Here is a 16,014-nt window from a genome sequence, read left to right on the forward strand (position 1 = left end):
AAAATTTTGTAATGTGGATCTTAGCACACCAACAGCCCAGGCCCAGAGACACAGTAGCAGGTCCTCGAAGACACCACAGTGCTGGAGATCTCTCCGGGCCCCATACTGAGCCACTATCACTGGGACACCCCAGATGGAGCAGGTGCAGTCTCCTTGCCCACTCCAGATGGAATCCCGGTCACTAAGAGCTTTCAAAGCAAGGCCCAGGTATGTGGGCTCCAGGACTACATCTCCAGGCTGCATGGTGGCAGAGGACCCGGGCTGTCCCTCCCCGGGTCCCCGTCCGCCCAGAAGACTGGCTGTCATCTCCACAATTAGCCTCTGGGTACCATCTTAGCACACCAACAGCCCTGGCCCAGAGACACAGCAGCAAGTTCCAGATGACATCACAGCGCCGGAGATCTCTCCGGGTCCCATACCAAGTCAATATCATCAGGGCACCCCATATGGAGCAGGTGCAGTCTCCCCATCTACTCCAGATGGAATCCTGGTGAGCAAGAGCTTTCAAAGCAAGGCCCAGGTATGCGGGTTCAGGACTAAATCTCCAGGACGCATGGTGGCAGAGGACCTGGACTGTCCCTCCCCGGGTCACCACCTGCCCAGAAGACTGGCTGTCATGCCCACAATTTGCCTCCAGATGCCATCTAAGCACACCAACAGCCCTGGCCGAGAGGCTTCCAAATGAATCTGAAAATGGATTAGTGCCATACAGAGATGTCCCTGGAACCCAACCATTTACAATATAGAAATTTACATTTATAATCGCCTCCATCTGAGCTCTCATGATATTCAAAATGAGCTATGGAAAATATATTATTTAGTGTCTGCCCCTGAGGTAGGCTTGAATGGTGGTGGGAAAATTTGAGCAAAATTAGTGCCCCAAATTAGAGAGTATTGGGGAAATTGTCTGCCATAGAGGCAGGGTGAGGACTGCGATGTGTATATATGTGAGGGGTGTGATACTCAGGACTTTGGTGGTAGAAAATGTACGTTGGTGAAGGGATGGTTGTTTCATAATTGTATGGCTGAATCTCAAACATGAAAGCTTTGTAACTATCTCACGGTGATACAATAAAATAAAAAAATAATGTGGAGTTCATGCCCAATTCAAACAGCTTAATCAATGGCTGAACAAATAGCAGTACTTCTAGATTATTTTAAAAAATGAATTAATTAATCACGACCACGACCACGACCACGACCATCCTGTTGTTGTTCGTCGATTGCCTCGAGCAGGCCCCAGTAACGTCTCCTTTGTCCTAGCCCTGAGATTCAAGGCTCTTTCAGGATTAGGAGAATGAGACCCATCGTTGTTACTGGTATTTGGCATATTGGGTACGCCATGGGGAGTTTGCCAGACTCTGCCGTGTGGGCAGGTTACATTCGGTAGCCTGCCAGTTTGTCCAAAGTAAGAAAGAGATAATAAGATGTCATAATAAGATGCTTCCTGGAGCTGGGTTTTATAGTCTCGGAGTCTTGGCTGTTGATGGGATTACACAGCTCCAGGGGGCCAGTTGGTGGGTGTGACCCTGCCTACTACTTGTTTTCTTAGGATAAAACATACTTTTTTATTTCTAGAGACTTATTCATTTTCTCCCCTTATATTTTCCTAACTCTCCTCTTAATAAATTTTACACTTATAGGACTTATATATTTCATGTAAATCTTAAAATATCACTTAATCACTTAACTTCCCGTTAGTCGTCGATTTGCTCGAGCGGGCGCCAGTAACGTCTCCATTTGTCCCTGTCGCGTGCTAGTGTAGCCCAATGGCATCTCTTCGCTCCGGGAACATGGAGGGCCTCAAACCGATCGTTCATGATCTTGACAAAGAAGTCTGACCATCTGGTAGGTGGGCGGCCACGCGGTCTCTTGACATCCCGTGGAATTCAATCAGTAACAGCTCTAGTCCAACGGTCATCTTTAAATCTCATTACGTGACCAGCCCATCTGATTTTCGACACCTTGGCATATGAGACAGCGTCCCTGATCCTTGATTGTCGACGGATGTCAGAACTCCGGATTCGTTCTCTCATTTGAGTGAAACGTGATATTCCAAGCATAGCTCTTTCTATTCTTCTTTGGGAGACCTGAATGGCGTTCTCATCTTGTTTGCGTAGGGACCAGGTCTCTGAGGCATATGTTAATGCAGGAAGAACAGTGGAATCAAAGAGATGTGCCCAGAGCCGGAGGTTCTTCGTCCTCTTAGCTATTTCTTCGACGTTCTTGAAGGCGTTCCAAGCCGCTCTCTTCCTCCTGCGCAGCTCGGGTGCAAGGTCATTTGTCATGTTGACCTCTCGACCTAGGTACACATAGCTATTGCATTCGGAGATGGTCGTTCCATTGAGAGCGAATGGGGCGTCAGGAACAAGGCTGTTTCTCATAAACATTGTCTTCGTAAGATTCAGCTGTAGTCCTACCTTTCCACACTCACGGTCAAAGTCGGCCAGCATTTGTGCCGCTTGGCTGATGTTTGGTGTTATTAAAACAATGTCATCAGCAAAGCGGAGGTGGTGTAGTTGCCGACCATTTATCTTCACTCCCATTCCTTCCCATTCCAGTCGTCGCATGATGTTCTCGAGGGTGGCACTGAAGAGTTTCGGTGAAATGGTATCACCCTGCCGCACCCCTCTCTTGACATCAACGATCACTTCTTTGTAGAATGGTGAGATCCTGGTAGTGAATCCGCAATACAGTTCACGGAGGATCCTGATGTATTGGGCTTGAATGCCCTGATTGGCTAGGGCTTCAATGACCGCTTCCGTCTCAACAGAATCAAAGGCCTTCTTTAAATCAATGAACGTTAAGCAGAGCGGCATCTTGAACTCCCGAGAAACCTCAATGAGCTTGGTTACCGTGTGGATATGGTCGATGGTGCTGAATCCTTTGCGGAACCCTGCTTGCTCGCATGGTTGTCCTTCATCTAGTGTTCTGCCAATCCTATTCAGGATGACTTGAGTGAACAGCTTGTAGATGACAGACAATAGGCAGATCGGGCGATAGTTGCCAATGTCATAGATGTCTCCCTTCTTGAACAGTAGTACGGTCCTGCTGGTTTTCCATTGGGACGGAACCTTGCATTCAGACAGGTAGCGAGTGAAGAGCCGAGCCAGTGTATTGATGAGTACTGACGGCAGGTTCTTCAGGTGTTCAGGTCTGACCTTGTCTGGGCCGGGTGCTGTTTGTTTCTTTACCGACGAAATGGCGTGTCAGATTTCGGAGGGGAGAACGTTGGGAACAACATACCCATCCTGTGGAATTTGGTATGTTGGCAAGTGGACATGGCTATCGAAGAGATTTGAGTAGAAGTCATGGATAATCTTCTCCATTGCCGTTCTGGAGGATGTGATGGATCCATCAGGACGTCGGAGGGCAGTCATCTTGCTCTTATAGTTGGCGAAGGACAGGCGGGCCTTACGAATACTTTTCCCGGCTTCTGCTGCATCTACCAGTACTTCTGCTCTTCTCTCTTTGAGGTCTTCCTTGATCGCATCTCTGCACTGCTTTGCAAGCTCGGACGTTAGCTTGCGGTTGCCTGAGGCATGCGCCAAACCACGCTGGCGAATTAGCTCAAGAGTTTTCGAAGATAGGCGACTTTTTGTGGCTATCTCTCTCTTGGCGTTCCTCGCACATTCATGGAGGTGCTGAACCAGTCGATCGTATTCCTCGTCAATGTTGTCAACAATGGCATCTTCCCATGTTGCCGCAATAGTACCAAAGAGTTCCCAGTTGGTGGTCATTCTGGGAGTTCTCTTTTTGAACTTTGCAGCCCTTTCTCCCCGCTCTGTGAAGTAGAATTTTGCACGAAGGAGACGGTGGTCCGATCCCGTTCGAAATTTTGGGACAACAGCGACATCAGTCAGGCAAAACCGTCGATTGAATATGATGTGGTCTATTTCGTTGTGGAATCGTCCACCGGGAGACTCCCATGTCCATCGTTTAGATTCTGCCTTCTGGAACTGTGAGTTACCATGAATGGTCTTGGTCGACATGATGAACTCAGACAGTCTCTCACCCTGTTCGTTCCATTCTAGGCCATGGGTCCCGATGTGAAGTTCTTCAGCTGATCTTCTCGGTCCTATCTTGGCATTAAAATCACCCACAATGATCTTGTAGAAGGTGTGGTCTTCTTTATAGAACTTCTCTAGCTCCATGTAGAACTTCTCGATTTCTCTTTCATCATAATGAGATGTTGGTGCGTAGACAACGAAGATAGAAACTGCAGGCAGTGAGCCACATCTATTCAAATGTAAACGTCCGATTCGGGTTGTTAGGCATTCGAATGAATCAATGCTCTTGGCCAAGTTTGTGTTGACAAGGACACCGACGCCTCCAACACCTCTTTTATCGCATATTCCGAGGAACAATTCTTCTCCGGTGTCGAAAACGGCATGGTGAGATTTGTGCCTTCTTGTCTCGGTCAGACCAATGATGTCGTACTTGATCATTCGCGCTTGTACCATCAGGTCCTCGATGGATGCATCTGATGCTAGCGTACGTGCATTGAAAGTACAGACGATCATTTTTGTCTTCCTTCGTTGTGGCAGCCTAGGTCGGCCTTGAGATTTTGTTGGCCTCTCCTTTCTCATCCTTCTCAGTGCTGCCATGTCGGTGAAGCCTTCAGGGTCAGGTGAATGAGACCAGTTGTAGTTACTGGTTTTGGCATATCGAATACACAGCGGATAGCTTGCCAGGCTCTTCCGTGCGGGCGGAATACTCTCGGTAGCTTGCCAGTCTTTCCGAGAGGTATAGAGGCTTTTGGGGTGACCTCTAATCACCCTTGTAGGTGTTACCATATTTGAACCCTATCAAATATGGTACGACAATTCCAGAAGATGGGTATTTAGTGTCTTATGATGTGTCACGCGGCCGCTTGCGGCCGCGCGGGTCCGGAAAGCGTCCTGGAGTGTGGCGACGGCTGGGTAGTGGAAGTAGTGTTGAGAGTGGAAATCTGCCAGTGGGGTATTTATCTGGGTAGGGTGGGTCTCCTGTGCACAATTCGATCCCTGGGTGGTTGATGGAAGCAGACAGGGCAGGGTAGGGTGGGGCTCCTGATTAGAATCCCTTTGTCACCTGTGGTGGTGGGAGCAAGCAGAGAAGCTCTGTCCCTGGGTCCGCCGAGCCTGGAGTCCAAGGTCTCAGAGAGTTCCACTTATCTTGTTCTGTGGGTCTTCAGTTGTGCGTGGGTCTCGGCCGGAGCTGCCGCGCGGGTCCGGAAAGCGTCCTGGAGTGTGGCGACGGCTGGGTAGTGGAAGTAGTAAATCTTAAAATATATTAGCAAATAATTACTCATAAGATTAATTTTTATAATGTATAAAAATTGGCAACTATCGCCCAATCTGCCTATTGTCTGTCATCTACAAACTATTCACTCGAGTCATCCTGAATAGGATTAGCAGAACACTAGATGAAGGACAACCATGTGAACAAGCTGAATTTTGAAAAGGATTCAATACCATTGACCATATCCACACAATAACCAAGCTCGGGAGTTCAAGATGCCGCTCTGTCTAACGTTCATTGATTTAAAGAAGGCCTTTGATTCTGTTGAGACGGAAGCGGTCATGGAAGCCCTAGCCAATCAGGGCGTACAAACTCAATACATCAGGATCCTTCGTGAGCTCTATTGCGGATTCACTACCAAGATCTCACCATTCTACAAAGAAGTAATCATCCATATCAAGAGAGGGGTTCGGCAGGGTGATACCATTTCACCAAAGCTCTTCAGTGCCACCCTCGAGAACATCATGCGACGACTAGAATGGGAAAACATGGGAGTGAAGATAGATGGTCGACAACTACACCACCTCCGCTTTGCTGATGACATCGTTCTAATAACACCAAACATCAGCCAAGCGGCACAAATGCTTGCGGACTTTGACTGTGAGTGTGGAAAGGTCGGACTACAGCTGAATCTTACGAAGACAATGTTTATGAGAAACAGCCTTGTTCCTGACGCTCCATTCGCTCTCAACGGAACCACCATCTCCGAATGCAACAGTTATATATACTTAGGTCGAGAAATCAACATGATGAATGACCTGGCACCTGAGTTGCGCAGGAGGAAGAGAGCGGCTTGGAATGCCTTCAAGAGCATTGAAGAAATAACTAAAAGGACAAAGAACCTCCAGCTACGAGCACATCTCTTTGATTCCACTATTCTTCCTGCATTAACATATGCCTCAGAGACCTGGACCCTACGAAAACAGGATGAGAACACTATTCGGGTCTCTCAAAGAGGAATCGAAAGAACTATGCTTGGAATATCACGATTCACTCAAATGAGAGATAGAATCCGGAGTTCTGATGTTCGTCAACGCTCAAGAATCAGGGACGCTGTCTCATTTGCCAAGACATCAAAAATCAGATGGGCTGGACACGTAATGAGGTTTACAGACAACCGCTGGACTAGAGCCATTACTGATTGGATTCCACGAGACATCAAAAGATCACGTGGACGCCCACCTATAAGATGGTCAGACTTCTTCGTCAAGACCCTAAATGATCGGTTTGAGGCTCTACATGTTCCTAAAACGAACAGATACCATTGGGCTACGCTAGCACGCAACCGGGATGAATGGAGACGTTACTGGCACCCGCTCGAATAAATCGATGAATAATGGGGATTAAGTGATTAAGTGATTAAGTGATATGCCTATATATAAATATGTCTACTTATAGGTTTTGGAAAAAATTTACTTTATTAATTATCATTGATTTATAATTTTCTGGAATTCTAAGAGATTAGCTCTATCTACATGTGTAATTAAAGAATTAATTAATTAAAAAAAGAAAAAAGAAAACTTTGGAGCAGGGGGCTTCTTGGGCGTGCTGAGGCCAAGGTCTTCTCCTGGGTTAACTGGGAGAAGCTGGGCCGAACAGTCAGCGAGAAGGGCGACTGTGAAAGATGCGCTGCCCTGGGGCCCGGGGAGAGCTGGGGAAGCTTGGAGGGTGTCGTGCAGCTCCCTGGAGGGTTTTTGTGTGTCTGATGTTTTGGCTTTCAGTCCACACCCGGCAATGCTCAGGGTTTACTCCTGGACTCAGTGTGCGAAGATCACTCTTGGTGGGACTCAGGGATCATATGGGATACCAGGAACTGAATCTGGATCAGCTGTATGCAAGGCAAATGCCTTACCTGCTGTGCTTGCTCTTCAGAGCCCGTCCGAAGCGTCTTCCTAAGGACCCAGCATGGAGGCCGCCGCGACTGCAGATGGAGGTTGGCCCAGTTTGCTCTAGGGGAGGTGGCCCAAGGCTGGCCACATGTGGAAGCCTCGGTTTATTCCCCAGCACTGCCTGAGCGCTGCGCACCACTGGGGTGGCTTCACCCTTTCCCCAAAACAATCAAGTAAAAGCCTCCCCCATCGGAAGTCAGCTGAGAATCTGAGAGGGGGGAATGAATGAAGGCTCCCAGGTGCGTGTGTCTGAATGAAACCAGATCAACCATGTGACCCAATCCAGGAGAGCTGTGTGGATGTGTTCTGTGGTAGGACAGAGTGAGAGGCTGAGGGCAGTGAGGACAGAGGCAGAGGCAGGAGGTGGCTAATGCACAGATGGACAGGAAGATGCAGCCTGGAAACACCCTTGGAGCCGAGCAGCAGGAAGTCACTGACAGGGACAGTTTCTACCCAGCAGTTCCAGGAGCAGAAGCAAGATGGGGAGACGCCATGAGAGGGAGGCCAGAGCATGCGGGAGACCTTCTCCCGAGAGGGCCTGCAGGGCCCCGTGTCTCCCACTCTATACCCTCTTACTCATTTCTGGCGTAAGCTTCGATTTTCGTACGCTATCTGCACAAAATGAGTCTTCCCCGGGCTGCTAACAGCACTCCCAGCTGTTGCATGCAGCTGGATCTACTTGACTCAGCCTGCTGAGGTTTGCCTCAGGAAGTTCAGATAACACACGGAAGCGCAGAGGAGTGGCTCTGGTACCGTTTCTTTCCTGAGCAAATACACTGCATGCCTGTGTCTCCGGGTCTTGTTGATGGTAACCTGAAGGCCTGTACCGTTTATTTGATTGATGGGACCACACCCAGTTGAGCTGTGAATGGGTTCTCCTGTTTTAGGGACACAGGCGCTCAGGCATCAAAACTGAAAGGAATGGAGTTCAAAGGCCGAATTCAAAAAAAGATTTCCATGAAGAGAAGAGAAAGGAAGGGAAGAGAAAGCAGAGAGGCTGTGGAATGATGGGAGGGGGCTCCATGAGCAGGATTCCAGAGAAAAGCAGAAAACTTTCCTCCTTTCGTGCCTTTTTTCTTTTTGGGTCACACCCAGCGATGCACAGGGGTTACTCCTGGCTCTGCACTCAGGAACCACCCCTGGTGGCGCTCAGGGGACCATATGGGATGCTGGGAATCGAACCCAGGACGGCCACGTGCAAGGCAAACGCCCTACCTGCTGTGCTATTGCTCCAGCCCCTCCTTTTGTGCCTTTTTAATAAAGGGGATGGGTAAGCATTTGCACTGAGTCTAAATCAAGAGAGTTCGTAAAACAGGAGTCAGGGTGTTGCGGCCTGCTGGCGTCCAGTCATCTAGGTAATCCTGTTGTCTAGGTCATTCAGGATTTCAGGCACATTCTGGGCCGCTCTAGCGACATTTCACAACAGCAATCCCTTCCTGAGCACTCATTTAAACCTGCTGAGCATCTCTGGCACCTACAAATTTCACTGGGAGGAAGCTGAGTTAGAGATCTCTGGAGCAAGGCAGCGCAGGATGTGGAGGGGGCAGGGTGTCTATTTCCAGCACCCTAGGGGCTCCCCACCCCAACCTCAGCTGCCTCCACCTCCAGGCGCTCCAAAGACTATTCGAGAGAACTCATAAGGATGGTTTTATCACCATTGTTTCTGAGCACAGTTGAACTGCTCTAAGCTTGAGGGGATGGAGAGAGGATGAGGACACTTATGCCTGTGGGCTTCAAGTGGTCACTTTTTCATTATCACTTGAAGGCAAATTGTGACCTGCAAGGGGTGGGCGATGCAGAAAGTTTCAAAAGCTCAATTTCCCGGCTTTGCTTACACAAATCAGCGATTACTCAGCTCAAACTATTTATCAACTCAAAATCTACCTCTCAATATCTGTAAAACAGGAACAGTCGAGTTGTGGAGAAAACAAGAAACTAGGGTCTCGATTTTCAGCATTCGTAGGACCCTGTAGCCAGTGATAAGTCAGACTCTGGGCTTTATCCAGTGAGTCCTGTTTTTTTTTCTTATAACCCTACAATGGCTTTGCAGTTAGGAAACTAAAACTTACGAGGCCTGAGCAATAGTACAGTGGGTAGAGTGGGGACAGTGAGCGCACACACACCTGGGTTCGAACCCTTGACATCATATGCCCCCATCCCCAGCACTGCCAGGAATGATTACTGAGTGCAGAGCCAGGAGTAAACCTTAAGCATCATCAGGTGTGGTCCCTACACTCCCCCACCCCTCCAGTAAAAAACCCCAACCTTAGAATTTAAACAGAAATTATGTAATGTTGTGAATACTGTAACTAAACACACACCAGATTCAAACCCACAGCCACAGTCCTGCTTTCTCCCTAGCAATTAAGTCATGTGGCCTCAAGGTCTTCACTTTTAAATTGTGGCTTTTGTCTTTCACTGAGAAAGGGCAAAACGGGGCCAATGGGATAGTAGAGCCGGTAGGGCGCTAGCATGGCAGTATCCCATGGTACCCCGTCCCCGCCAGGAGGGATCCCTGGGTGCAGCAGCCCCGGGCGTGGCCCACAGCGCCGAAGTGCGTGTGCGTGCGAAGGGCAGCGGGGGCGCGGGGCGGGCAGAGAGGCCCGGGCAGGGGCAGGCGCGGCGGTGCGGGCCCGCGGCTGCTGCGGGAGGCCAGATGGGTGCGGGGTATTTTCGGAAAGTAGGCCATTTGGGCAGCGTTTCGTAACCGCTGGGGGGGGAGGCGGGGGACGCTGCGTCTCAGCCGCAGTTCGAGAGAACTGGTGTCCAGCGCCCTGGGCTCCCTCGGCCGCGTGGGGACTGCAGTCGCGTGGTGGGGACACGCGCGACCTTGGCGGCCGCACGACCTTGAGGCCTGCGTCCGCCTCAGTTGCCTCCTCTGCGCAATGGGGAGACGCCCTGCAGGGGCGCGAGGGCACGCGCAGTCCGCCCCCACCGCCCGGACCCTCCCACGGGCTGCACCCCGACCCCCGGCGGGCCGCAAGTCCCCGCGCCCCGCGCGGCCTCCCGCGGCCCCCGCGCCCCCCGCGCCCACGCTGCAGCGCGACGGAACCCGCGGGCGGGAACCTGCCGCGTCGTCAGTGCGCACGCGCGGCGCTCGTCCCGCCCTTTTGGCGCCGTCTTCGCCCATAGGCCGGTCGCACCGTCACTCCGACGCGCCCGCGGCTCCGATTGGTCGCTGGCGAGGCGCGCGACCGTCCGGGGCGGGGCTCGGCCCGGCTTTATAAGGGGCGGGCGCGGGGCTCGTGCCGCCTTGCAGACGCCGCCGCCGCTGCTCCCGCGCTCCGCCATGGTCAACCCCACCGTGTTCTTCGACATCGCGGCCGATGGCGAGCCGCTGGGCCGCGTGTCCTTCGAGGTGGGCGGCGGGCCGGTCGGGCGGCCGGGGGCACGGGGCCGTGGGGTCGGGCGGGGGCGACTGGCGCAATCGTGGGGCGCGGGGCCGGCCGCGGTGGGGGCCGGGCGGGCCGCGGGGCCGGCCGGGGGCGGCGGCGCCATTTCCCGGCGCGGGGGCGCGGGGCGGGCGGGGGCCGCGGGCCGTGGCGGCGGCGCCATTTCCCGGCGCGGGGCCATCTTGGCGGGGGCGGACAAAGGCGGGGCCGGCGGGCGCACGTGCTCGCGCCCAGACAAAGGCCGGCCGCGGCTAACGGCAGCGCCGCTTGTCTCCCCCGCAGCTGTTCGCCGACAAGGTCCCGAAGACGGCAGGTCAGTGTCGCCGCGCCCGGTAAGCGCCCACCCCCGCCCCCCGCCCCCCGCGCGCGCGTGACGCGGCCCTCCTCTCCGCAGAGAACTTCCGCGCGCTGAGCACCGGCGAGAAGGGCTTTGGCTACAAGGGCTCCTGCTTCCACCGCATCATCCCCGGCTTCATGTGCCAGGTACGCGCCGGGCCACGTGGAAGGCGGGCACGGCGCCCCCCCCCCCCCCCCGCCGGGGGCCGCGGGTCCGGCCGGGCCGTGGTCAGCTCAGGGTGTGGCTTCCCGAGCCGGCCTCGCAGGCGCCCGCAGGAGGCTGGCCGTGGCGTTCGACCCCCTCCCGGTGACCTTTCGAGCAAGGATTCAGCAGTTGGTGCTCGGGCTGGAAGGTGTGGGCCAGACCCCGCCGTTGGCCCAGCGGGAACCTTCTGCTCTCCCTAGCCTTGTTTCTGGACCTGGGGTGACCGGTCATTCAGACTGGGGCTGTTTTCCGGCCAGTCCCCTTGCTGAGAATGACAGGACGGCACCTTGCCTTTCCAGGGAGGGGACTTCACTCGCCACAACGGCACCGGTGGCAAGTCCATCTACGGAGAGAAGTTTGACGATGAGAATTTCATCCTGAAGCACACGGGGCCTGGCATCCTGTCCATGGCCAATGCTGGACCCAACACCAATGGTTCCCAGTTCTTCATCTGCACTGCCAAGACTGAGTGGTAAGGCATAGGGGTCTGTCTGGGATGAGCCCTAGGTGGAGGTGCTGGAACCTAGGAGCCCTGGTTTTATTGGCCCTTTCCAGCGGGAGTGGTGCCCTGGGGTCACTCCTGGCTGGTGGGCCATTCAGAAGGCATTTTGGGGGTGCAGCTGGTATCTGCCGGGCCAGGCCGGGGAATGAGTGTGCTGTTACTGCCTGTGGGGCTTAACTCCCCCTCCGGGTTTTAAAGTCAAATCTTGGCCTTCGCGGGGGACCATGGCTTCAGCATTGAGGCACATCCCCAGCCCTGCCCACTGCCTGGTTCGTGCCCCTCTGATCGCTCAAGTGGTTCTTTCTCAGGTTGGACGGCAAGCATGTGGTGTTCGGCAAGGTGAAGGAGGGCATGAATATTGTGGAGGCTATGGAGCGCTTTGGATCCAGGAACGGCAAGACCAGCAAGAAGATCACAATTTCCGACTGTGGACAAGTCTAAAGGCTCATTCTCAACCACCAGACCATTCCTTTCTTCTGCAGCTCAGGAGAGCACCCTGTCCCTCACATGCTCAGAATGCCCTCTGGTCCCCTGCTATCCCTGCGGTTCTCTCGGTTCCACTGTTTCCTACACCCATTCCCTCCAAGTCTAGCTGGATTGCAGAGTTGTTTTATGATTATGAAATAAAAAATAAGTAAGACTTGTCTTTGCTTTTGGGGCACTGGGGTTTGCTATGGGGTGTTGGGTGGTTCGCCCCCACTTTTTTTCCTGCCTTTTGGGTCACACCTGTCTCTGCACTCAGGAAATAATTGTATGTGTTTGGGGGCTATGGGTTGCGGGGTGTGCAAGGCAAGTGTCCTACTGGCTGGCTGGGTGCTACATGGATGGTGGAGCTAGAGAGGCGATTTGACCCTGTTCCCTTTTTTTTGCCTTCTGGGTCACAGCCTGCGATGCTCAGGGGTTATCCCTGACTCCGCACTCAGGAATTACTCCTGGCGGTGCTCGGGGGGACCATATGGGATGCTGGGAATCGAACCCGGGGTCAGCTGCGTGCAAGGCAAACACCCTACCAGAGCTGTGCGATCGCTCCAACCCCGACCCTGTTCCCTTTAAATTTGGTGCCAAGAGGCGACCACCAAGATTGGTTTGCTCAGTTTTAAATACTTTGGTTTTGTTCCACCCACCTGAGACGCTATTGGGTATGAGGGGAAGAGGAGCTCTGTCAGGTGGACAGACATGGAGAAATTACCACATTACCGTGACCAGCCCTTTTTCTTGTCCAGTGGTGGTCATGCAGTGCCATGTGCTGCACTACCTACTTAGAGTGGGTTTTGTTTGTGGTCACAGCAGTGCTCAGGAATACTACATCCGGGCTGTGTGCAAGGTAAACAGTCCTTTCCAATGTACCATCACTCTAGCCTAGACCTCAACGGGTTTAGTCCTGGCACCCTCCGTACCCCTTAGCATGACCCAAGACTAGGGAAAAACAAAACCAGCTATATTTGCACAAGAATTAAAGATCAGGATTTTAGGCTCTGACTGAAGGGTCATGCTTTGCTCAGGTCCCAGAGCATCACCAGATGCTCAGATGCAGGAGCCCGCCCTGTACTTTTATGAGATTCTTAACCAGCCAGACAGCTCTGGGAGGTCCTGTGATGCCTTCCTTAGACACTGCTGGGTGAGTGAGCTAGCTGCTTGTGCTCAAGGTTGCTCAGGAAAAACCATTGTCTGCAGTGCTCGCCCCAAGGTACTGAGCTAGAAAACTGAAGCACTTTCGGTTTTGGTTTTGGGGCCACGCCTGGTGGTGCTCAGGGCTGACTCCTGACTGCGCTCAGGGATCAGGCCTGGCAGGGCTGTGGGTCCATTATGTGGTGCCAAGGGACTGAAACCAGGGATCGAGTCAGCAAGTCAGTTGCAAGTAAGTCAATGTCTCACCCAGCCCCATGAAGCACTTAAAAACGTTGAGCATCACGATGCTTTGTTACGGGCATTCATTAAGCCACCCCCAATCCCACCACCACTGTCACCTTCCCTCCACCACTATTTCCTTTTTCCTAACCACCCCTCAAGGCCTGTCCTCATAGCAAGCCCACAATATTTTATATTGTTTATTGCCACTAAAGGGCTGGAGCGATAGCACAGCGATAGAGCGTTTGCCTTGCATGCAGCCAACATGGCCGACCCGAGTTCGATTCCTCTGCCCCTCTCGGAGAGCCCGGCAAGCTACCGAGAGTATCTCGCCCGCACGGCAGAGCCTGGCAAGCTACCTGTGGCGTACTCGATATGCCAAAAACACAGTAACAAGTCTCATGATGGAGATGTTACTGGGCCCGCTCGAGCAAATCGATGAACAACGGGAGGACCGTGACCGTGACGGATTGCCACTAAATGGCTAATGTGGAATGGTCAAAAAATACTTCAGTAAGAGAAAATTTGTGAAAACTGTACTTCACCATGGGGATGGGGACATGAAGTCCTTGTCTAAGGGTTTACTAAGCTGTTGGTGCCAATTAGGCCCTCTGTGCTAATGTTTTAGTTGAACTCAGCTGACTTCTACACTACATTCCCATTCAATCTGTATTGTGAGGTTTGGAGAAGTTGCTCCAGAAACTACAGAAATTTAACTGAGCAGTGGTGGGATGGTGGGGGAAGGGTGTGGGGAGGTGGGGGGAGGCGCCTAGGAACCCCAACCCCAAGAAGGCCCAGAGTTTTCAGTGAGCATCTCTGAGATGCTCAGTCTGAGGTGGCAGTGGTGTTGGGGAAGTGACTGGCCACTGAGGCTGCGGTAGGCTGGACCTTGGCCTGCCTACCTCCCGAAATAGCCCCGAGGTTTCAACTGCTTTGTTTAAATAAAATAGGGGAAAAAAGAAAAAAGGGGGAAACAAAACAAAACAAAGCATCCATTGCCAGTGATAAAATTTGAACTTTCCATCAAAAATTGAAACTTTAGGAAAGCAGGTATCTGTCACTATAAGGCTTTTTTTTTTTTTTGCTTTTTTGCTTTTTGGGTCACACCTGGCGATGTACAGGGGTTACTTTAGGCTCTGCACTCAGAAATTACTCCTGGCGGTGCTCAGGGGATCATATGGGATGCTGGGAATCGAACCCAGGTCGACTGCGTGCAAGGCAAACGTCCTGCCCGCTGTACTATCGCTCCAGCCCCCTGCCACTGTAAGCTTTATAGCTTCCAGTACTCATAGATTTTTCTAATGAGACTGGTGGTGATATTAATAAATATGCTGTTAAAATCTAATTAAAGGGGCCGGAGCGATAGCACAGTGGTAGGGTGTTTGCCTTGCATGCAGTCGACCTGGGTTCGATCCCCGGCATCCCATATGGCACCCCCAAGCACCGCCAGGGATAATTTCTGAGTGCAGAGCCAGGAATAACCCCTGAGCATCACTGGGTGTGACCCAAAAAGCAAAAAAAAAAAAATCTAATTAAATACTCAGCGTCCCCTACCCCCCAAAATATTCAGCATCTCCTCAAGCCTAACTCTCCTAGTGGCAGTTTGAGAAGTCCAAGTCCAGTGATTTTCAATTCTACAAAAAGGACAGAGAACAGACAGAGATATCTTTTTTGTTTTGTTTTTTTGGGTCACACCTGGCTATGCTCAGGGCTTATTCCTGGCTCTGCACTGAGGAATTGCTCTTGGCGGTGCTTGGGGAACCAGATGGGATGTTGGGGATGGAACCCAGGTCGGCCACATGCAAGGCAAGGCCCCTCTCCACTGTATAATCGCTCTGGCCCTGAGACAGGCATTTTTTTTGTTTTGTTTTGTTTTTGGGTCACACCCCGTGATACACAAGGGCTATTCCTGGCTCATGCACTCAGGAATTACTCCTGGCAGTGCTCAGGGAACCATATGGGATGCTGGGAATAGAACCTGTGTCGGCCGCGTGCAAGGCAAACGCCCTACCTGCTGTGCTATTGCTCCAGCCCTGAGACAGGCATCTTTTTTTTTTTCTTCTTTTTGGGTCACACCTAGCAATGCACAGGGGTTACTCCTGGCTCTGCACTCAGGAATTACCCCTGGCGGTGCTCAGAGGACCATATGGGATGCTGGGAATTGAACCCGGGTTGGCCGTGTGCAAGGCAAACGCCCTACCCGCTGTGCTATTGCTCCAGCCCCGAGACAGGCATCTTTTGATGAGCAAAATTTTCCTGGACAGACTAAGCCTCATAGACCATATACAGTTAGTCTTTTTTTTTCTTTTTGGGTCACATCCAGTGATGCACAGGGGTCATTCCTGGCTCTGCACTAAGGAATTACCCCTGGCAGTGCTCAGGGGACCATATAGGATGCTGGGAATCGAACCCGGGTCGGCCGCATGCAAGGCAAATGCCCTACCCGCTGTGCAATTGCTCCAACCCCTCACAGCTAGTCTATTTTCTCCAAGAAATTAGTAATGTGCCACACAGTATGGAAAGAAATTAAACATAAGGTTCATGACCTGCAAGACTTCC

General features: G+C 52.2%; 1 protein-coding gene across 1 annotated transcript; it reads left to right on the forward strand.

Annotated features, from left to right (window-relative positions):
* The first annotated feature begins 10,392 nt into the window (after positions 1-10,392).
* On the forward strand, positions 10,393-12,251 carry LOC130022668 (peptidyl-prolyl cis-trans isomerase A). The gene is made up of 5 exons (XM_056113446.1): positions 10,393-10,530; positions 10,847-10,877; positions 10,959-11,047; positions 11,405-11,577; positions 11,916-12,251. Exons 1-5 carry the CDS (start codon positions 10,462-10,464, stop codon positions 12,046-12,048), a joined length of 495 nt encoding a protein of 164 aa, XP_055969421.1. The 5' UTR covers positions 10,393-10,461; the 3' UTR covers positions 12,049-12,251.
* The last annotated feature ends 3,763 nt before the right edge of the window (positions 12,252-16,014 follow it).

Source organism: Sorex fumeus, unplaced genomic scaffold (genome assembly GCF_029834395.1).
Source record: "Sorex fumeus unplaced genomic scaffold, SorFum_2.1 ptg000020l, whole genome shotgun sequence".
NCBI classification, from domain to species: Eukaryota; Metazoa; Chordata; class Mammalia; order Eulipotyphla; family Soricidae; genus Sorex; species Sorex fumeus.

Bases quoted from the DNA above. Each gene is read 5' to 3' on its own strand.
- LOC130022668 (XM_056113446.1), top strand. From the start codon at position 10,462: ATGGTCAACCCCACCGTGTTCTTCGACATCGCGGCCGATGGCGAGCCG. The intron at 10,878-10,958 runs GTCAGTGTCGCC...TCCTCTCCGCAG, and splicing joins CAAGGTCCCGAAGACGGCAG to AGAACTTCCGCGCGCTGAGC. The intron at 11,578-11,915 runs GTAAGGCATAGG...GTTCTTTCTCAG, and splicing joins TGCACTGCCAAGACTGAGTG to GTTGGACGGCAAGCATGTGG.